Below are 21,957 nucleotides of genomic sequence, written 5' to 3' on the forward strand. Positions count from 1 at the left end.
AGGAGAGAAACACTCCCCTCTACTCCTAATAGCCATAGTCTGGGCTGGAGTTTAAACCCCTGAAGGGAGATGAAGAAAACCTGAATCTCCCACTTCCTGGACAAGAGCTTTCTAATCAGTTCAGAATTATTGAATATTCTTTCAGAAGGTGGATTTCAAATTTGTACCTTAAACATAAATCACTTCCTCCTGCAATTTTATCTGCAAAAATAAATATTCTACTGAAATTGATTTTGGATGAAAACAGAACCATAAGGCATAAATCAAGTCATGGAGTCAGGGAACGGAAATAGTTCCATTTGTATCAGATATGCAATTGCATAGCTCAAATTAAAAATGCTGAGTACTCAAATTAAAGTTCACAGTGAAGACTTCCCAAGCAATGCACAGACTGAATGTTTCTACACAGAACATATGCTTAGATATTTTTAAATTACAAATGGATTTTTAAAAAATCCTATCTGAAAAATGAGCAATAAAAAAAGGACAAATGAGAATATTATTTTGCTTCAAACAGTTTTTTGAGGAAAAAGAGTTTCTCAGTGATCAGGAAAGGGCTTCCTTGTCAGAAGAAGAGTCTATCCAAAGACACATATGTAAATAGCAATACTGTATGCTGCTTTTATGTGCCAATATGTCCCTGTTGGAGTTTCACCATAAATCTAATTGGGCCAAAGCTCTTTCTCTTCTGGGAGCATCTAACACTCAAATAATCAAGAGAGTGGACTAACATTAATTTACAGGTGTGATCACGTGTGGTTTAAAATGCAGAGACTTCACTAAAGCTTGCAGCAGTGACCATGTTTATTTCTAAGCCACTCAGTATTCAGCACTTATGAAGCCATTCATGCAATTATATTTTTGGTGTTTCTTAAGTGCTTTTCAAGCTGTATCCCAGATACCTTGGCAGCTTAAGAGAGCTAACAAGTGAAGATGTGTTCTCATACAGTTACTCAGGAAGACTTTCAGGTATTGTTAGCATGCCAATATTGTTGATTACTCCAGGAATAACAAAATCTCTTTCTGTATTGGTGGTCCTGTCTCATATTTTGAAATGAAAATATGAACTAGGAAGAAAACATTTAACTGTTGCAAGAAAACATTTAACTGTTGCTAGAAAGATACACATAGAGATGTACACAAAATGCATATTCTCCTTCCTTTCTCTGATATGCTGCTATTTAAAATACCCTGTAGACAGGATGGGTCACTTTAACTACTATGGAAAGGAATTTGTGTACAAGAGAGAATTCTCATCAGAATAAACAGAACAATCTGGAAGCACTTTAATTCACCCTTTGACTTTAAGGTGTGATTTAATTCTTTCCTACTGTGTCCTTCCTAAATGAACTGTGGGGATAAAAGATAGGCTGTTGGGAGTTGTTTCCTGAGTATTTAGCCTCTTTCCTAGAAGAAACTAAAATACTGGCTGGATAGTTTTTTAATGCTTTTATTGCTCCTTCCAAATGTTGTCTTTTTCTATCTATCCTTCATTAGGATTTTTTTATAGTACCTGCAATGTAGCCTGTGTTTCTTATGTGTCATCTAAAATACAATAGTAAATAATATCATAAATTTTAAGAAGGAAAGAAGGAAAGAGGACTCCTACAGTTAAATTGCATAGCCTTGCGCTTAGCTCCGGAAATCAAATCTGATTGTTCTCCTTTGGTTGTGAATCTAATTTTCCAGTAACAATTACAATTCATCAAAAGCTGATGTTCTTTTAAATACTACATCAATTGCATTCTAACAGCCAAATTATTTTGTAAAGCTTTATTTGTATTTGCAAAGAGTAACCTGCCAAACTAGTTTGCCTGTGTCACTTTTAGTCTGGGATCTCTGTATCTGGGCTAATATTTATTAGCATGTTTGAGCCAACAGAACGGGGTTACACGAGGAGGCTGAGAATCAGAAATTTAAGTACAGCCCCAATCTCTTTATTCCTCTTTAGGACCTCAAAGCATGATTTTTACTGAGGCTCTTCTTTAAAGTCAAACATGAAAAATGGCAAGTGTATTTTATGCTTGTATTGACCATTTAATAGCTATTCCATAGGCCATCGAAAAGAAATGGAATATGCTCAGCCTGCACCCTGAGGTGTTGTTCTGCAAAGGGAGAAAACTGAAGTCTTCCTTTTATACCATGAGACTGTGCTGCACTGAGACATCTCCTGCAGAATTGACCCCCCTGGCCCACCAAGGGAGCTGGGGTCCCAACCTTCCTCCCTAGGTGTAATGCAATCCATTTCAGATCTGGCCAAGAATTCCATTTTTCTGAGTCTGCAGTAGTACCACATACTCTCGCTTCTTCGTTACACAAGTTTTGAGCCCAAGAATGTCCAATACACCCATGCATACACAAAATACAGTGTCCTGTGTAGTCACAGAAACACTATTTTGCTTACTACACTTCCTGTCCCAAGAGCATTTTACCCTCATGTTTTTTTGGTTTTTGATTAAGCTTTTTCCTACCCTGAAATGGTAATCTGTTTTAAAATCTTTGTGACTTCAAAATTCCCTTTGTCAACTGATGCTCGTGCCTATCCCGCTTCCTATTAAGTATTCCATCTTCTAAATTGTAAGCTTTCCTGTTCTGACAAAACCTTTTAATTTGCATTGAATGCTTCCATATGGCTGCATTAGTGAGCACATTTGAGTAATACAATTTTTTTGCTATCTCAGTCATCAAGGAAACTTTTTATTTCTCTCAAGTCCATTTCTGCAGTTCTGCATCCATTATTCCAGTAAGCACAACATCAAAGAGCAAAGTATGATTCTGAAATCTACAGGAAAAGAAGAAGCAGCTTTCTCTTTCTAAACATGTTTTTCCTTTTAGCTCTGCTGTCTCGAGCAGAGTTTGTTATTAGGAGCAGGCTGTACAAAAAAGACCACCTGGACAAAGCATCAAAGGTTTGTTTGGGTGCTAATCCACCCAGCAAGCCATCCCTCAATATAAGGCACAATTTTAGATGTGATCATTTCCATCCATAAACTTCAGGCCAAAAATGAACAAATGCAACTTTTGTCAGCACACTAGAAACAGAAAACCTGCTGGTTGGTCTGAGGCCTCTGCTTTCCCAAGTTTTCCATCTAGCTCTACCACACACATACATAGTTTACTTCCTCAGCTATTTGCAATGCTTTCATCTTCTTCCTAAATCTTACAATTAAAGTAATTGTTGCAGTTGTTAGTAAACTCTAAATTGGCTTAAACTTCCAAATAATGCTTTGTTTTCTTGAATACCCTGGCCAGGTCAGGTAGCTCACTGGCATCCTCTTCCATCTGCTTTACTCTTCTAGCAGCGTATGTCGGAAGCAGACTTCTTGCTGTGATCCAGTCCGCTGGTAACTGCTCTCTCAGCAAGGCTTTCAGATCTTGCCTTGCCTGGCTGTAGACTTTGTTTTCCTCACAGACCCATCCTTTTTAAACAACTCTATATGTATATGAATTCTTTACACCTCTAGGATCTGGGTTTCTTTCCCATCAGAAATGTGAAATATTGAACACCTCCATTACTTGGTCTATACGCAGAACACAAGCCTTCGCTTTATATTACTTTAGAAACTGAATCCCATCTTTTACACATGTATTGCTGGAAAACCAAGATCCTTAGGGCTGGGTGACTTGGGAGGAGAACTACTACTAGAAGAATCAGTGCCTGTTCTTAGAACTTCCTAAGGCACTCCTCTCAGCACATTCCACAGAAAGCCCTTCCTCCAGGCCATGACCTCAGCACTTCTTCTGGTTAAGCCAGTGACTTGCTATCCCATGAGATGTACTTCCACAGGATAAGCCAATGAAACATCATCACAGGGATGTGCCTCAATCCCTGACTCCCAGGCACGCATTACTGCAGCCCACCACCCTCCAGCTCTGCTGAGAGCCCCACCAGCAAAGTGGATATTCTCAACTGCACTGGACCATGGAAGATATGGATGAACATAAGCCCTGCAGAATCAATTAGATGGAAAGGATTTCTGAGATCATTGAATCAACCTGTGACTGCACACCACCTTGTCAACTACACTGGGGTACTAAGGGCCATATCCAGTCTTTCCTTAAATACTTCCAAGGATAGTGACTCAGCCACCTCCCTGCGCAGCCCATTCCAATGTCTAATCACCCTTATTGTGAAGAAATCCCTAATGTCCAACCTAAACCTCCCCTGGTGCCTCTTGAGGCTCTGTCCTCTCGTCCTGTCGAAGGTTACCTGAGAGAAGACCCTGGCCCCCACCGGGATACAACCCCCTTTGAGGAGCTTGTAGAGAGTGTTAAGATCCCCGCTGAGCCTCCTTTTCTCCCCGTTCAACAACCCCAGCAGCCTAAGCTGCTCCTCATGCCACTTGTGCTCCAGACCCTTCAATGGCCCAATCCGCGCTGTAAGTGCTGCGGCCACGAGGTGTTCCTCGGCCACGAGAGCACCCCCGGCCCCACAGCCGGGCAGGGCGCGGGAGGCGGCGCGGGAGCCCCGCCGCGGCCGGGAGCAGCCCCGGCCCGGGAGGCGCGGGCTCCCGGCGTAGGCTCCCGGCAAAGGCTCTCAGCGTGGGGATCCCGGCACAGGCTCCCGGCAAAGGCTCCCAGCACAGGCTCCCGGCACAGGCTCCCAGCGCGGGGATCCCAGCGCGGCCCCGCCGCCATCGCGCGGCCCCGCCCGGCACGGGGACAGCGCAGGCAGCGTCGCGCGCCGCCGGGCGCCCCCTGCCGGCCCCCGCGGGAGCGCGCGCAGCCGCCGCCCGGGCCAATGGCCGCCCCTGCCGGACCGTCCGGACCAATCCCGGCCCTCCCGGCCGCGCGCGCGCCGCCCCGCAGCCCGGAACGCCGCCGGCGCCTTTCGCGGCAGCGCCGTAAAGCGCGGCCGGCGGGGAGCGCCGGGCCCGGAGCGGCGGCGGTCGCGGTCGGATGCCCGGGGGCGGGGGCAGCCCGGCGCCCGGCACGCAGGCGGCGGCGGAGGCGGGCGAGGCGGCGGCGGGCGGCAGGATGAGCCTGTCGCCGAAGGAGCTGTCGAGCCTGCTGAGCATCGTGTCGGAGGAGGCGGGCGGCAGCACCTTCGAGGGGCTCTCCAGCGCCTTCCACCACTACTTCGGGAAGGCCGAGCACTTCCGGCTGGGCTCCGTGCTCGTCCTGCTGCTGCAGCAGCCCGACCTGCTGCCCAGCCCCGCGCAGCGCCTCACCGCGCTCTACCTGCTCTGGGAGATGTACCGCACCGAGCCCCTCGCCGCCAACCCCTTCGCCGCCGTCTTCGCCCACCTCCTCAACCCCGCGCCCGAGCGCGGCGGCGACGAGGCGGAGCGCACCCCGCTCTCAGGTGTGTCCCGGCCGGCGGGGAGCCCTCCTGGGGAAAGCGAGTCCTGCACGCCGGCGTCTCTGGGCTTGCTGTCAGCCAGGCCCTTGCTTGGACCTCGTAGCTCTCTACAGCTGCCTGAGGGGGCTGGGGCTGTTTAGCCTGGAGAGGAGGAGGCTCGGCCGCTTTCCGCTCTCCACAACCGCCTGAAAGGAGGCTGTAGCCAGGTGGGGGTCGGCCTCTTCTCCCAGGCAACCAGCGACAGGACAAGAGGACATAGTGTAAACACGGGAGGTTTGCGCTGGATTAAGGAGTTCTTCACAGAACGGGTGAATAGACATTGGAATGGTCTGTCCAGGGAGGTGGTGCAGTCACCATCCTTAAAGGTGTTTAAGGAAAAACTGGACGTGGCACTCAGTGCCCTGGTGTAATTGACACGGCAGTGTTCAGTCATAGGTCAGACTCGATGATCTCAGAGGTCTTTTCCAACCTAATTGATTCTGTGATAACGTGGAATTTTTGGGGGAGAAAGCAGTCACAAAAAGCTGCAGGTGATAGGAGGCTTCTGACAGCCTTAAAGCTGTGAAACAAAACTGTTAGAGAAAAATACATGACAGTGAAACAATTTTTTCCTCTTCAGTAAATATGACACTACCAGTGTTGAGTAAATCAGTTTCTAAAAAAAATAACCTGTTGGAGAGACTACGGAGAGGACCACCAAGTTGGTTAGAGGGCTGGGGCACTGGAACAGGCTACCCAGAGAAGCTGTGGATGCCCCATCCCTGCAATGTTCAAGGCCAGGTTAGATGGAGCTTGGAGCAACCTGGCCTAGGGACGGCTGTCCCTGCTCATGGCAGAGGGTGGGAACTAGATAGTCCTTAAGGTCTTTTCCAACCCAGGCCATTCTCTGATTCTGTGAATTGCAATGTCAGGTCATACTTAATAGCTCACTTTTTGTCTGGGTTGGAAATTGTGTGAATGAACCCGAGTGAGTTAGCATCAGGTGTGGCTGTCATGATGCAGAATACTGATCACGTAATGCTGTATTTTGCATTAAAACAGTTCTGTGTGTGTCACACAGACTCTCCAGCTGCACCTACCTTGCCATTAATAACAGATCAGTTTGTCTTAGTTTTGCTTGTTATACAGGAAGAGCACGGAAACTGTTAATGCTCCTGCATTAAAAGCCACGGATTGTTTTTCACTGTGTCTCCACAGGCTTCTTACCTCCCATAACTCCTCCAGAAAAATTCTTTCTTTCACAACTGATGTTGGCCCCTCCTAGAGAGCTGTTCAAGAAGACTCCTCGGCAGATTGCTGCAATGGATGTGGGGAACATGGCCCAGTCGGTGGACATCAGTGGGCTGCAGCTGGCTTTAGCAGGTAAGGAAGGTTTGTGGCTGTGGTGCTCTTAGGGATGGAATGTGACTGTGGGCCACCTGGGAAACACCTGTTTGTCCTGAATATAGAAAAGTTTAAACTATGCTTCAGGATCTTCAAGCCTGTGTTCAAGCACTTAGAGAAACTTCAGGCAGAGATTACATCCTAACTCTTTTATCCTCCTTAACACATAATTTTAAAGCATATATGTAATTGCCTTAAATACAAGAATATTTTGCAAGTATAGGAAGATTTTAATCTAAAGCTATGAGGAGTGGTTTTTTTTTGGGGGGGATGAGTTCTTCAGGGTGGGATGTTTTTAGTGGTTTTTTTTGCTTTGTTTTAGTTGTTTGTGTGGGGTTTTTTTGTATTTTCATCCCTTTTCACCCTCTGCAGTATTTCTGTTATGACAGAACAAGCATAATTGTCATGTTATTACATACCAGTACTGCAGCTGTACCTGGAAAATTGACTATTACAATTATATCTTCGGTTTATTGCAAAGTTAGGCCTTGCAGTGTTAGCTCAAGAGTTGGAATCCAGTTTTACTAGATTGAAAAGAAAAGCAATGTGATGCTTATCCTTTGACAGGAGAACAGGAGGGACATGACTGTTCATGTCACATCTGGAGTGAAGATGAAACATTATATATTGTTGGGAACAAGGAACCAGTTTAAACACACAAAAAAAAATCCTTTTTCCCTTGGTATGTTGGAGTAGACCTGCTTGCTTGAAAACTGACCATTCCAGTTCTGTGTCTGTACAATGTGATTTACTGCTCTGAGGTTGAGCACCATTTATATCCATTTATATTTTCTGTGTCCTGCAGTTTTATCTTGGTATTGTCATTTTATTTTTTTCTGTGGACTCTGACGTTGACTGGTAAAGCTGTGGTATACTGTCCTTTATGTCTTGTGAGGTCCTCCTTAGCTGCTATTTCCAGACTGGGATAATTTGAAAATGCAAATTGAACACCTTAACATGCCATTGTGAACAAACTTTTCTGGTCCTTCTTGTGTCCATCCTGTCTGTATTTTGTAGAATGCGAATTAGCAAATTAAAATTTTGCTCGGGTAACTTATCTGTTTTTAGTCCAAGGCATATGTGATGCCTTTAGAAACCTTAAGGTGCTTTTATTTGTTTTTCCCCTTGATACTGTGTTTGCCTTCCAAATAGTTTGTTCTCATTAAAGATGAAATAATTGAATCCCAGAATGGGATGGGTTGGAAAAGACCATAAAAATCATCTACTTCCTCCTTCACCCACTGTGGGCATGAACAGCTTCAGTAGTCCAGGTTGCTCGAAGCCCCATCCAGCCTGGACTTGGACATTTCCATGGATGGGGATCCACAGCTTCTCTGGGCAACCTCAAAACTGTGGTTTGATGAATATATGCTCTAGGCCACATACTTTACTTTAAAATAGAAGATAATGATGGCTGAAAGTAGAATACAAAGTCATTAATGGTGCTTGTATAAAATTTATATCATTGTTTACATAAGCCAGTAAATGTGCACAGTTGCTTACAAGCAGTTGTAGAAGTTATGTAACAAAAACAGCTGCATCTGAAAAAGCTCTGTGCTGTCTTTCTCAGACTTATTGCTGTAGGTCCCCAGAATAACTATCTGCTTTCTAATCACTTTCTTAGAAGATAAATCTTTTACTTGTTTTAAAATTATGATGCTTCTTCTGTTTGTTGTGTTTTGTAAAGTCTATGATTTTTTCACTAGTCTTCAGTATATTTCTCCTAATGATTCAATATGCAGGATGAAGCTGGTGCAGGATGATGACACTAAGATGCAATGTTTGAGGTGTTTTGTTTACACCCTTTCTCCAGGATGTACAGAATGTCACAGCTATAACACTTGGTAGCTTTTTAGAAGTATGGTCCGTGAGATGAGTTCAGGGCTGTTCAGAGTAGGATGAGTTTTACTTACTTTAGCACATAACTGCAAAATCAAATGAAATAATTTAGAAAGCATTCTTTTTTTTTCTATCAGTTTATCTTTCCCAATCCTTTTTTTGTAAAGAAAATGAAAACACTTATCCTCTGAATCTGAGCTCACTGTGATAGTTTATTTGCAACTCTAAGGTGGATTTTCCATTTTTGATTTTCTTTTTTGGTTTTAAGGTTTTCCATCACAACCCTTCAAAAGAAAAATGGAATGCTGGGATTGAGCATCTTGGGCATGAGTATTAACACTTGTTTTATTCTCTCTTCCCTGTGGTCTGCAGAGAGCTAATTCAACCTTTGGTTCTGTCCTACAGTATGTTTTTGTTCACCTGGTGTGCTACCCTATCAAAAAAAGTAATTTTCTCCTAGCTGCAGGGATGGGTCTCCTGGCAAAGTGTTCCTCAGTGTTTGTCTGCTAACCCTTTTTTGATGGGGGAGTAATTGACCTGATGAAAGTAAAGCTTTTGATACATTGTTGAGCTTTCTTTAAGAATCAAATAAAGTTTCTTTTTACCTGTAAAAATAAAATAATAAACTCCATAAAGGAACCTAAGGATTTGTTTTCAGTTTAATTTTGTAAAATTTAGATGTCTTAGTTGAAGATGCTGTGTTAGTTTCTGTTAAAACACTGTGTTGTAATTCTTACTTCTGCTTACCTGAAGCTGTTAATTCAGCCCTTCTTGAAGCAGTGAGGTTGAGCTTCTGAGCTTCAATGCATATAACTGAGGGCTCAAGCAGTTTTCTCAAATCAATGAAGTGAAATATCACTAATCATCTTATCTAACATCAGTAGTAATTTCAGATTATGAGGTTACAAACAAACTCATGACTTACAGACTGATGGATTTAAGTTCTAGACTATAAATGAAAATATAGAAAAAGGACACCCAATGCCTCTCCCCCACTCTTTTGTTAAATCAACCCATCTGTTCGGGGGCTAAATTAAAATACTCATGAGATGAAGTTTGAAATAGTTGCTAAAGTAGAAAATATGTTTTATAAACCAGCTCATTTGGACTTTGCCTTTAAAATAGGTTTTTTTTTTAAAGTAGCTGAAAAGTATTGTAGTTGTTGCCTTTAATAGAAAAATATACCCTGCTCTGCTGCTTCAGTGAGCATATATGCACATGTTTGCATTATCTGAAATAGTTGGATAAAGTAGGACAGAAAGCCAAAAAATTAACAGCTTTGTTCTCATGATGCTCTTACCACTCACAGTTTTGGGCATCTCTTGCAGATTTTTTGGAATCATATGAAATAGTTTGTGTGTGTGGGCAGCTGGGAAGGGTCAACACGATTGCACAAAAAGGAGCAAACATGCTTTGCTTAGAAGTCTTAGGGTACACAAAATATGTCAGCACTCACTCAATTACCCAGAAAATGGAGTGGTGTTTAGTTTCATCTGGAACTTTTTCAAGGGATTTCTTGTGTGGTACCAGCAATTTTGAACTTCAGATTGCTTAAGGCATAATCTGCTGCTTAGTGTTCTCTGTTAACAGGGTGGGGAGAGGAATGTTAAGTGGTATTCTGTAGAGGGGATTTTTCTGCTTTTTGTCCTTTGGAGTTTTCTTTGCCAAAGCAATGGAAAACAGAGAAATAGTTCTCTGAAAATAGTACAGAGAACACAGAAGATCAGCCATGAAGTCTCCAGATAATGAAGAGCAATATATTATTGACAGAGGGGCGCATAAAAATCTGATAATGAAAGCAATGTGTCCCACATTTTCTTTTTGGCCGATTTGTTCAAAGTCTTCAGTTGTACATACACTAACCTTAATGTTATTTTTTTGTAACTTGTTTATGTTCTGTAATTTGGCCTCTAAAGGGATCATTTTAGCGGCTTTCAGGTTTGCTTTAATGATGATGTCTGTAGAATCAGGTAACCATTAAAACTCCATTGTTTACCACTAAAGCACTGATTCTGGCTTGACAGTGAATGTAGAAGGAGCTCAGACAATGCCACAGAAATGTGTAGGGCAAATTTGAATAGCTGACTTCAGGTCTAGTATGACCATTATCGTCTGTAAATGGATCACTTTAGATCTTTCACTTTCCTTCTCTGAGAAATGATTACAAAACTAGATACAGCATATGAACTCTCTGAGTAGCAGCATGGGAACCTACTAATGTGCTGCTTTTAGATGTAGATTACATCAGTTATGTGCCTTTTCTAAGGCCAAGACTATGCTTCAGATTAGCATCGATTTCTTTATCCTTGCAGCATACCCTCTGTCCTTGCCTGTCAGCTGGCACTCAGACTGCTGACTGCCCGACTGTACTAAATTTCATGTTGATACTATCTATTGGGTTTTTTTTAAAGCCAGTTCTTTTCTAAAGCTGCTTGTTTCTGACGACTTTTAGTATTCCAGGCATCTCTGTTCCAATTTTATGGTTTAATATTCTTCTTTCAGAACGTCAGTCCGAGTTGCCAACACAGAGCAAGGCCAGCTTCCCCAGCATTCTCAGCGATCCTGACCCAGATTCTTCCAACTCCGGTTTTGACAGCTCTGTTGCTTCCCAGATTACAGAAGCATTAGTGAGTGGACTAAAGCCTCCTATAGAAAGTATGTGCATTTTCACATCTTTATTTCTGTAACTCCCTACATACTGTGTTATTATACTTCAGATAAAATATAATGCAATTCAGAAATATTTTCAAGGCATGAAATGGAAATTAAGGTGAATGGAAATGAGAAACTGCATCAGGCTGTTTCTAGATCCGATTCGAGTGTTCACATTTACAGACTTCTAGAAATCTGGAGTCTATCTTCAAGCCATTCCCTGTGTCATCTGCTGAACAACAGATACTAGTCCCTGCACTGAGATCTGCATTGGCTGGTAACACCTCCCAGGGAAGCAGTTTCTGTGGAAGAGAAAAAGACCACAGGATCAGTAACACAGTGATCTAAGTCAAGAGGACAAACAGGTGGATGTAACAGTATCACTAAAAATCAGAAGAAGATGTTTTTCTGGGAGGCAAATAGGATTGTAATGCTGTTCTCAGTGTTATAATAGCTTAAAGAAATAGGGGGTTTGGGGCATCTTCTGTTTTTTACTGATACAGAACTGAATACCCAAAGCTTAAGAAAACATTTCCTATTGTTGTTTTTTTAGGTCACTTTCGACCAGAATTTATTCGACCACCACCTCCCCTCCATATATGTGAGGATGAATTGGCATGGCTAAATCCAATCGAGCCAGATCACACAATTCAGTGGGATAAGTCAATGTGTGTTAAGAACAGCACTGGAGTTGAGATAAAAAGAATAATGGCAAAGGCTTTTAAAAGTCCTTTGACTTCCCCACAGCAAACACAGGTAAGGATGATGCACTTTCCTGTCTAAAATGATTCTCTAAGAAGCTATTAACTGTTGTGTGTTAGAAAAGTTTGAGCACTTTATTTAATTGATCTGTGTTTGGATTCAGGAAATTTTTAAATTGTAAAAATCCAAAAATTTTGACTTGGGTTTATCTGAATAAGGAAGATAATGTTCATACCATTGACTTGATGTAGTTACAGTTGATCAGGAGCGGCACCGACATTTTTCTGCATGGAAAAATCATTGTATAACTGAATTCCTTATGCTTCTGTGAAAGTTTTTGATAAACAATTACTTTAGAAATATCAGCATTTTTTTCCCCCTCAGTTTGATAGTATTACCCCTGATTTCAGTGGGCTTTTTTCATAATCATTATATGGCACTATAAAATAAACTTTATTTGCACTACTTTTTCTGCCAAGTGAACTTGAAATTGAGATTTCCTTCTACTGGACAAGAAACTAAAGGAGGCTGAAACTTTCTTTATTTTTTTCCATCAAAAAAATTCATAATGGAATTTTTTTAACTCCCTTCTTTGCTACCCACTGATTAAAGACTCCTAAATGCATTAGTAAAGGTTTTATGGACACAGTTGCCTGTACGTAAAAATTTTAAAGAAGCCCTCCAGTGCTTTTGAATAGAGAAGCCTAAATCTAAAGGGCTGTCATTCTCCTGGATCTTAGATTTATTATAACAGTTTTTTCAAGCAGTAACGTGAATAGTTGAGGAAAAATCATCTGAGGATTTTTTCTTCTTCACAGCTCCTTGGAGAACTGGAAAAGGACCCCAAGCTTGTTTACCATATCGGTCTCACTCCTGCCAAATTGCCAGACCTGGTTGAAAACAATCCTTTAGTAGCTATAGAAATGTTGCTGAAACTAATGCAGTCTAGCCAAATAACAGAGTATTTTTCTGTCTTGGTCAACATGGACATGTCCTTACATTCAATGGAAGTTGTAAATCGGTGAGTATGATCTCAAATCAAATAAGGTTTCACGGAGTATGTAAAATGTGCGGTTTTGTTTTATTAGGATATCTGGAAATGTTCATTTTGATCCTTCTTGAGGCATGTCTGTGTGGGAGATAGAAGACTACAGTGGAACAAAGTGCAGTTATTGTGAGAATCCTCCACAAACAGTTAATGCCACGTGGCTAATCTGCTTAATTGCAACTTGTATTCTTGATGCAGCTTAAGTGAACACAAGGTGCTGTTGTTAAACAGCTGCCCTGCTGTACATTCATGTTCTGTTTTCATTGAGAATAATTTCTGCAGATAGGTACAACCCATTTTCTTAACAGAATGCTAGCCCCTTAAATAGGAATACTTTTCAGACAGCTAATTCCCACAAATTTACAGAAATACATCTCTCCCACTTAGTTTTTTCTTGGCAATTACTGAATGTGAACTACCAAATAAGCCTCAATCAGCAGTCTCTTTGAAGCAGAGTTGAATTACATCTTAAATGTCTTCTGATTAAAGAAACAGTTTGAAATAAATACCTTGCTGCTGGTGCAGACTGACAGCAGTTACTGTCCTGAAGTAGAGCTAATGATAGCAACATGGAGAAAGAGTGGTGAGAGAAGAGCTTTTACCTGTGTCCAGGAGAGTTACACCGCCTGTCAGGCACGCTGGTTCTTCCACAGCATAGCTACCACAGGAACTTTCATCAAACTGCACAGTGACTGTCAGTGCAAACAGGGAGACACTGACCATTAAGAGAAATAAGATAAAAAATTGAAACTGCACTTGAAACTAAAACCTTCACCTTTTTCCCTATTGTCCCCGTTTCACTATTTGAGATAGGACTGATTTGAGTTACTTTGGTCAGATTCTGTTGTAACCTTGTGGCAGTTCTCCATTTAGTGCATGTTGTTACTTTAAGAGAGCTACATTGCTCTTTCGGTTAAGAAGCAGTGCCAACTCAAATGTCAGATGTAGTAGAAGCCAATCTAACTTAGCTTCTGTACTGTCAGAGTTTTAAAAAGTTTTACTCTTAATTTAGAAATTTAAATGACTAGAAATACATCTGGAAGCTGTCAATAATCAGTTCTGTATGACAGAACTGGGAATAAACTCATATAACAGGTCTAATTGATATGATTTGTTTTGCTACAAAACACTAGTTTTATGGCTTCATAAACCACTGAATATATTTTATTTGAACAGGCTTACTACTGCAGTTGATCTCCCACCTGAATTTATTCATCTTTATATCTCCAATTGTATCTCCACCTGTGAACAGATTAAAGACAAATATATGCAGGTGAGTGCTTCAATAAATTGGTTAGGAAAAAGTATCCCATATATTGCTCTGTGCTATGATTTTAATAAGACTGATAGCATTAAGTTACTCTGTTTTACTGCTTTTTTATTTCCAAGGCACTTTTTTTCCTAACACTCTGCTTCCCAAGCCTGTCATATTTGCATGCTGGTACTGAGGAAGTTGTAGCCACTCCAAGGACCCCTGACTAGGGAGGGTCAGAGAAAACCTGAGGAGGTTTACACACTTCTGGCATTCAGGGTTGTCTACGTGCTGTGTTGAGGTACTTCCTTCTCTCCTAAACTGATCTGTTGGTTTCACCAGGTGCCCAGTAGAACTTTTCTTGGGTATGTCATTGGTGAAAAACAGTTCTGTATTCAGTTTCTCTAAGGTTTTTTGAATCCCAAGTTCTGCCTTAGCTTTTTCCTCTTCATACTGAAGGACTTCAGTGTCCTGAGTCTCTTGCAGCAAGACAACTGTTCCTTTCCCATTAAGCTTTTTTGGTGTCCTCTAGTGTGTTCTCCAGCTCAATAGTATCCTTCAGCCACAGAAATGAAAGTTGTGTGCAGTGCACAGGATATGGCTGCAATGTGGTTTTTAGATAGGAGCAATCCCCCCATCTTGTTCTCAATCCCATTCTGATGATGACTGACCATGTGTTTTCTTTTGGTGGCTGCTGATGCTTCTCTGCTTTCTGGTTCTGCCAGACACACATGGGTGACTTATCTGTGACCTGCTGAGTAGCTCTGCCTATTACATTTGGTAGTGGAGTAGGAGAATACCAGCAGACCTGGGCTGCAGCTGAGAATATGCCCAGAATGGGACACTGCTCAGAGGGGCTGCTGAGAGCACATAGCAGCTGTGCTTCAGGCACGCAGGGGACAAAAAAGAGATCCGAGCGTCAAGGAACATACACTGATTACTAAGCAGCATGCAAAGCTTGAGATCTAACATTTTTTAATGTGTGTGGGGCTTCACAGCAGCTGAGACACAAGATGTTTTGTTTAAAAAGCATGGTACAAAATTATTGTTGGAAATGAACCTCAGAGGCTGGGAGTCAGCCAGTAATCTTGTATTTGTTCTTTTGCCGAGTTTCATGTTCCTGGATTATTAAAATTATTCGTGTAACTGAGTTGTGTTCCAGAGAAAGCATGTGATGCCTTTTGATCACAATGAAGGAAATATAGTCAGAGAATTCAGAGACTGAACAACTTAAGTAGCAAATTTTGCAGTAGTAAGATCAGTTCCTGGAAAAATAGCTGATATCTGATTTTCAGTGTCAAATAATCTGAAATGCTTTGGACACTTAATCTGTCACATCCTTCAGTTCTGTCTGATAAACATCGTTCACATACATAATTGCTTTTAGAGAAAGGTTTGGGTTCAACTCTTTCTCACAATGTGAAGTATGAGAGCACTTTAATGATAAAAACTTGGTTTTGTCCTTGGGGAAAAATGTGCTCTGTGTTAAACAGATGGTTGGTGACTGGACCTATGTATGACAGCTTTCAGTGCTAGTTCCCAAGCTTTCACTTCCAATTCCCGTTGTGCTCTTCAAGGTATTGCCTAAGTAGCTCTTAAGACAGAGGAACACTTTTAAGATCCTGTCTTTTCTCCAGATCAGGCAGGAAATGAACCATGAGTTCTTGGATTAGGTGTCCCTGGAATTGTTTTTCCTTCTAATATAGAGCAAAAGGGTTACCTGCTGATGCAGCAACAGAGCACATTCCATGAAGGAAGTTTGGAATCAGTTTGGTTGATGTCACTTCCTATCTGGAGTTCCTTGATTATGTGGTTGTAAGAAATTTTAAGATGTGAAATTTGTTTAATTTTCTGTATGGGGTATTGTAGAAAATAAGACTAAGCAAGACTCAATTGTTGACATAATCTTCAGCTATTATCTCTTCTTTGCCTTTATTCAGAGATTACATAATAAATTAAGTACAGTGGATAGGTAGATGTGGTGTCCATTTGTGCATGGGATTAATCTTAAGAAGGCTCCTGCATCTAAAAGTACCTATAAAGCAGTTAATTTTATAAAGACAGTAGTAGTAGGGGAAATGGAAGAGAAGGGGCAGCATGTACAAAGCTTGGGAACAATATAACTGCTGAAACATCTCACTTGTACTGCTGAGGGCCAACAGAGCTGACTTGGTTACAAACATTTTTATTTGGATTATTAAACCATCTCTCTTATGTTTCAGAACCGCCTGGTCCGTCTTGTTTGTGTCTTTCTTCAGTCTTTAATCAGAAACAAAATCATTAATGTACAGGACTTGTTTATAGAAGTGCAAGCATTCTGCATTGAGTTCAGTCGGATACGAGAAGCAGCTGGCCTTTTCAGATTGCTGAAGACACTGGACACTGGAGAAAATCCATCAGAAACAAAAACATCAAAATAAAGTGACTGTCAGTGGCAAAAATCCTTCTTGCTAGTGTTCTATACTAATTAATTGTACATTTTAAACTTAAATCCCTGAATTAATTATGTATTATGTTAATTACATTATAAATAGCATTTTATGCATTTGAACAATAAATGACTTTTTCTGATACACGTTTGAGTTTGTGAAATATGTTAGGCCTTACACTATTTTTCACTATGCTTAAATTTGTATGTCATATACATATCCTGAAATTCAGGCTCTAGTTCCAGAGAGAATTTAAATGATACTTAGCATTCACAGCAACTTTAAGCATTAATCTGGCACTTACTGTCCTTGGGTCCAAAATTGTTTGTATAGACCTAAAGTCAGCTTGTATCAAGGTGAGTAAGTTCCTTGTTTTACCTTTTGTTCACTGTATAAGACCTTCTAGGAGCTGGATAGAACTCCTAACAGTATGTTCTGGTGAGTAAGGGAAAGTCTGTCTTGATATCTAGAAATAGCTAAAGGCTTATCTTCACAAGGCAGAAATGAAGTTGGGTGCTGTAGGCTCACAGCAATATTCTCTCCTATCAAGACCATTGAGTATTTTCAGAATCATGCCAGCTGCAGTTGAAATACTATACTTTACATGCTTGTAAAAATCTTTTACTTATGAAAGAGGGTCACATTTCTTCCATAAAAGTCAAAAGAATTCCAGTCTCTTCTCACTTCTGAATTTGCACAGGCAGTTGCTATGTCTCTTCCACAGTTAAACAACCTCTTCCTCTTAGATCACAGAGGCAGAGTAGCTTTCATATTAGATGCCAGGTATTAGGGAAACTGGGGCTGGAGTCTGCTAAACTATAATTTTAAGCAGATAGTAGAGTAGCTGCTATTATATTTAAGCCCCAAGACTGAAAAGGAAAGTAACTTGGAAAGTTAACAAGTTCTATTTTAATGCTGCTTGCTAAATGAAAGTTGTTTTAAATCTGCATCTGCTTCTCAAATTTTTAGGAACTACAAGATCAATAATGCAAAGTAAAGACGGTCTTTTGGCTCTTTCTTTCCAAGTAATTTAAGATGTGAAAGTGCTTGGATTGATAGGATTTTCAGTCTCTTGTCTCATTTAGTATAATTTTTCAGTTAAAAGTCCTGTGAGAAATGGGCTTAGACTTGTGCAGCTTTCCAGTTAAAATCTATCAGGTCAACTAAAGTAACACTTGTTAAATAAGATCTGTTACAATTCTATACATTGCTTCCAACTACACTACATTTGCTATCAGGCATTTTTAGTGGCAACACTTAGGGCACAAGGTGGTTTAAAATCATACCTTAATGTTCTCTATCTACTTAAACTGAAGCCAAATTTGACTATATTCTGTGTAGCAGTACCCCTCTTTAAAAACATATGTATCTTTTAGACTAGTGTTATAGACTAATATAATGGTGCTACTATGATATTACAGCCAAAGTCTAACTGTTCTGCATCTTCACTGTATTTGCTTGAGTTGCCCTGGTACACGTAATTTTTATAATTCTGTGACAAATCCAAGGATTAGGGACTTATCAAGAAATTTTATGATTTCATCATAGATATGTCTGAGACATAATAATTTCAGAGCCCTGTGGTACTGGGGAAGTGCAGGGCCTTTGTGAGAAGAAGGTTTCTCTGTTCCAGCCCCAGCCAGGACAAGCTGGCACAGCAGAGCCCCTCAGCCAGACCGGTGGCAGCTCAGTGACAGCCCTGGAGGGGGTCTACACCTGATGGAGAGGATCCACACTGAAGCAGTCCTTAAAGAATGGCAGCTCCTTGGAAGGAGCTCAGAATGGAGCAGGGCAAAAGGGTGAGGAGAGAACAGCAGCGACCACCTGTTACAGGCTCACCCCTGCACTCCTGCCACCATGGATGGGAGAAGCGTCAGCTTACCAAAGGGTAGTTTTAGTCCTCTGCTACCCTTATTAATTTATTAATAAATTAATTTATTGTCATTCCAAAGTACTCTTCATGTAGTCACATCTCTTGTGCCTGTGATGGTAATTGGTAACTGTTTCTTATCTTGACCCACAAGTTCTTCCATCAGTTTTTCCCCTCCTCACAAAGCAGCCAGCCAAGGTTAACCCAACCCTCCCAGGTATTGGTGACACAGGGAAAGCCCCACATGCTGAAAGGAGCTCCCCCATAGCTACTCAGCATCAAGTTAAGCTTGTGTTCTGCTGTGCCAGTGCTGAGTGTCTCAGATGCACTTCCTAAGTGTACCAAAGAAAACAAAACCCTCCACTTTCTCAGACATTTCTTTTTAAAAGGTCTGTATAATTTATTATGGAATTTGAGCTTTTAGCCATTAAGTTACAACAACAATGCATAACTTGACATTCTTACAACTGTACATACACAATGGAAAAGACAAGTGCTTAATCCAAACAATGCAACCGAATTAGTTCAAGGTTACAATACAAGATTGTTGTGAATAGTTTTTGACAGACTAGCAAATTCAAATAGTTCTCTGCAGGTATATGTTTATAGTAGAAGTGGCTCCTAAGTTTTGGAGTTAAGCTTCAGACTAACAAAATGATGGAAACTTACTCTGCTCTTCTGAATTAAGGATACGCTCATTTAAAAATGCAGTAACATTACCATGTTTCAGATGATGAAAAGGAGCTTCAGGTCCAATGGAAGTATAATGGACAGTCTCAGGCAATGCACTCTTCACACAGATACATGCAATTATAAAGGCATTCTATTTTAAAAACTTTCTTAAATCAAGTTTTGCAATACAGTAGGATATCTGAGGAGAGATCAGGATCCATACTGAACAAAACCAAAAGCCTTCAGCTTGATTTGTGCACTTTTAAATCAATTCCAATTCTCAAATCTTCACATAACACCTGTGAGGGAAAAGAACACATCCAGTAAAGATCAGTCTCAAGGACATGTTACAATTTTTTACAGGCATTCAGTTAAAAAAAAATTAAGCTGACATATTCCATTTCAGGAACTGTAATTCACAATGGCCCTATTATAAAATTGCATCCTTTCAACTTACCCAAGGGGACAGTCTTGTTGAACTCTGCCCAACTACAACTGGCTGGTTGTAGAGGAACCTTGCAGGATGGGCAAAAAACCTGAATGACCATTCCCAAATCAAAATTTAAAAACTAAAATCAGGTAATTAAAAAACAGCTTTGCCCACTTGACAAAGGTGTTGCAATGGTGTTTCTCTGTGCCAGTTACAACATAAACAGGACCACAATTCCCCACAGGCCAGCTTTGGCAGGAATATACTGGTATGCACTTTATTAAGTCAGCATGGATTTAAGGCATTCCCACTGTAGGTAAGTTATCCTACAACTCTTCCAGTAGATCTTCAAAATCTAGCCCTAATTACTGGCAACAGGCTGCTGGACTACAATCACATGCAATGTGGGGGGTACAGGGCAGAAGAAAGGAATTACTGCTATCCTATCAGACTTCTCTAGTACATGCCAAGAATGTCCTCCAAGCATTGCTTAGAGCCAAAGAAGAATCCAGTCTAGCAGTCATTAGTAAAAGAAAATCCAGACTTTCCAGTTAAATTGGTACTGCAAGTAATTAAACCATGAATATGCTTTTAGATCTGTCTATGGTTCATTTTTCCTTGCTATCAAGTCTGAAAGACAGTTGAGACATTTACTACCAAGATTTTTCCAGTTTGTCATATGTAGACTACTACTAATAAATTAAATTTCTGAACAAAGAGGGGCCTCGGTTTTTCCTTTAAGATAACAATTCCTTTTGACATGTTCATAGCTCCTTAAAAAAAAATTAAAATCACTTAACTTCACGAAATTTTTCCCTAACAGAAACAGCAGCAGTAACAAAGCCATGCCAATTAACACAACACTAAGAAAACTTATCCCACAAAAACCAGCATCCCCAAGTCCTGCTAGGGATTTTTCTCAAGTGATCTATTCAGCATCACCATTGAGGGGCTTTAGACTTCATGTGGGCTCTGCAATTTGGCTTTTTGCAAAATGATACCACAGGAATGTCTCCAATAAGCAGCACTCTGCCTGATTACAGCAAAATCTAACAAAGGGACAGAGCTGTCCAAGACAAGTTCCTGCATGTTTTATGTAAACTGTGCAGCTAGGAAGAGAAAAGTGATGAGGGCAGGGGGAGGCAGCAGGAGCCCACAGCTGCAGCTCCCACACTAGGCAGGACATGGCTAAAGCAGCAGAGGCAGATTATAGCTTCCCCAAATGGAAAAGAAGGGAGTCAGGAAGCACACACCCTACAAAAAGGGTGAAAAAAAAAAAAAAAAATCACTCATTAGTTCTGACCTTCATACAAGTTTTTGGAAGGTAGTGTTCAAAAACAGCAATACCAGTTTGATCCAATTTAGTGGGGATCCAGATCAGCAAAGTCTGTGCACCTGTATTTACCTACAGCAGCCTACACCCATTTACTCAATGTAATACATGAGCTTATTCCTTCCTTCTGGAGTCCTATCCTTCTTGTTTCTAAGCTTCTCTTGCTAATGTTTTAAGCTCCCTAGATTGTATTTTTCCTGCCCCGTACTTTTCATCCTACCTCTCCTTTTACTAATGCATGTCAGCTTTCTGACTGAGGTCAGACTAGTGATTCGCTTCGGATGATTTTTGTCATTGTGCTTCCAAGGAGAGCAAACTGTTTGCTGGAAGCACTGCAATTCGGCCTTTTGTCATCACTCCTCAGCAGCACAGCTGGCCTCACAAGACTTAACTATATCAAAGATCAACTATGTGCAAACCTATTTGACTGAAACAACTGTAACTATTTTTGTGAATGACTGAAAAGAAACAGGTGCAGTACCAGCATGTGAAACAGACCTCAGGAGTCTTCACACTTGGATATTTTTTTAAGTCAGCACACACCAGATTTTATAAGCACACTTTTCAGTTTGCAGGTTCCTTAGCTTTTCTTCCATCTTTCTGCCAGATCTCACATTTAATTCTTAAGAAAAGCTTTTGTTTTATAGATATTACATAAAAGCTCAAGTACTTACCACAATTCTCCTCTCCAGAATGAATACTGTGCTGTAGGTATCAGCAAGACACAATCCACAGACTGACAACACTTCTCTTGATAACTTCTCTTTTGGTTCCTCCTTGAGCTAGAATTTAAACCCTCTCAACATTTACAACATCAATGTTCAGTTTTGTGTTAAAGAAGAGGGAGAAGACTTAGTTTTTAATATTGAAGAGATAGTTAAAAAGGCAGTTCTGGAAATGTTGATAAGCTTCTTTTGGAGACGTAGGTGTCCCTACACATTGTCTGCTTTAGTTGTGGGTTGTTTAATTATTTGTTCAGTTTTGGAGATGGCTGGTCAGTCATATTTCATTCTCATGTGCTTCTTGTAAGATAAAGGCATCACAA

At 40.9% G+C, this 21,957-nt stretch overlaps 1 protein-coding gene, 1 long non-coding RNA gene and 1 other non-coding gene across 3 annotated transcripts; 1 reads left to right on the forward strand and 2 right to left on the reverse strand.

Annotated features, from left to right (window-relative positions):
- Positions 1-4,819: 4,819 nt before the first annotated feature.
- On the forward strand, positions 4,820-16,751 carry CNOT11 (CCR4-NOT transcription complex subunit 11). Its single transcript, XM_012569575.5, has 7 exons — positions 4,820-5,305; positions 6,500-6,664; positions 11,027-11,179; positions 11,730-11,932; positions 12,697-12,899; positions 14,103-14,199; positions 16,401-16,751. Exons 1-7 carry the CDS (start codon positions 4,900-4,902, stop codon positions 16,596-16,598), a joined length of 1,425 nt encoding a protein of 474 aa, XP_012425029.2. The 5' UTR covers positions 4,820-4,899; the 3' UTR covers positions 16,599-16,751.
- A 2,101-nt stretch (positions 16,752-18,852) lies between these two features.
- LOC140684610 (uncharacterized) lies at positions 18,853-21,878 on the reverse strand. Its single transcript, XR_012057100.1, has 2 exons — positions 21,587-21,878; positions 18,853-19,448 (listed from the first exon to the last, which is right to left on the reverse strand). It is a non-coding gene; the product is annotated as an uncharacterized lncRNA (long non-coding RNA).
- LOC115497827 (small nucleolar RNA SNORD89) lies at positions 21,165-21,277 on the reverse strand. Its single transcript, XR_003963406.1, has one exon. It is a non-coding gene; the product is annotated as a small nucleolar RNA SNORD89 (small nucleolar RNA).
- Positions 21,879-21,957: the final 79 nt, after the last annotated feature.

The sequence above is a fragment of the Taeniopygia guttata genome, chromosome 1 (genome assembly GCF_048771995.1).
Source record: "Taeniopygia guttata chromosome 1, bTaeGut7.mat, whole genome shotgun sequence".
Lineage (NCBI taxonomy): Eukaryota > Metazoa > Chordata > Aves > Passeriformes > Estrildidae > Taeniopygia > Taeniopygia guttata.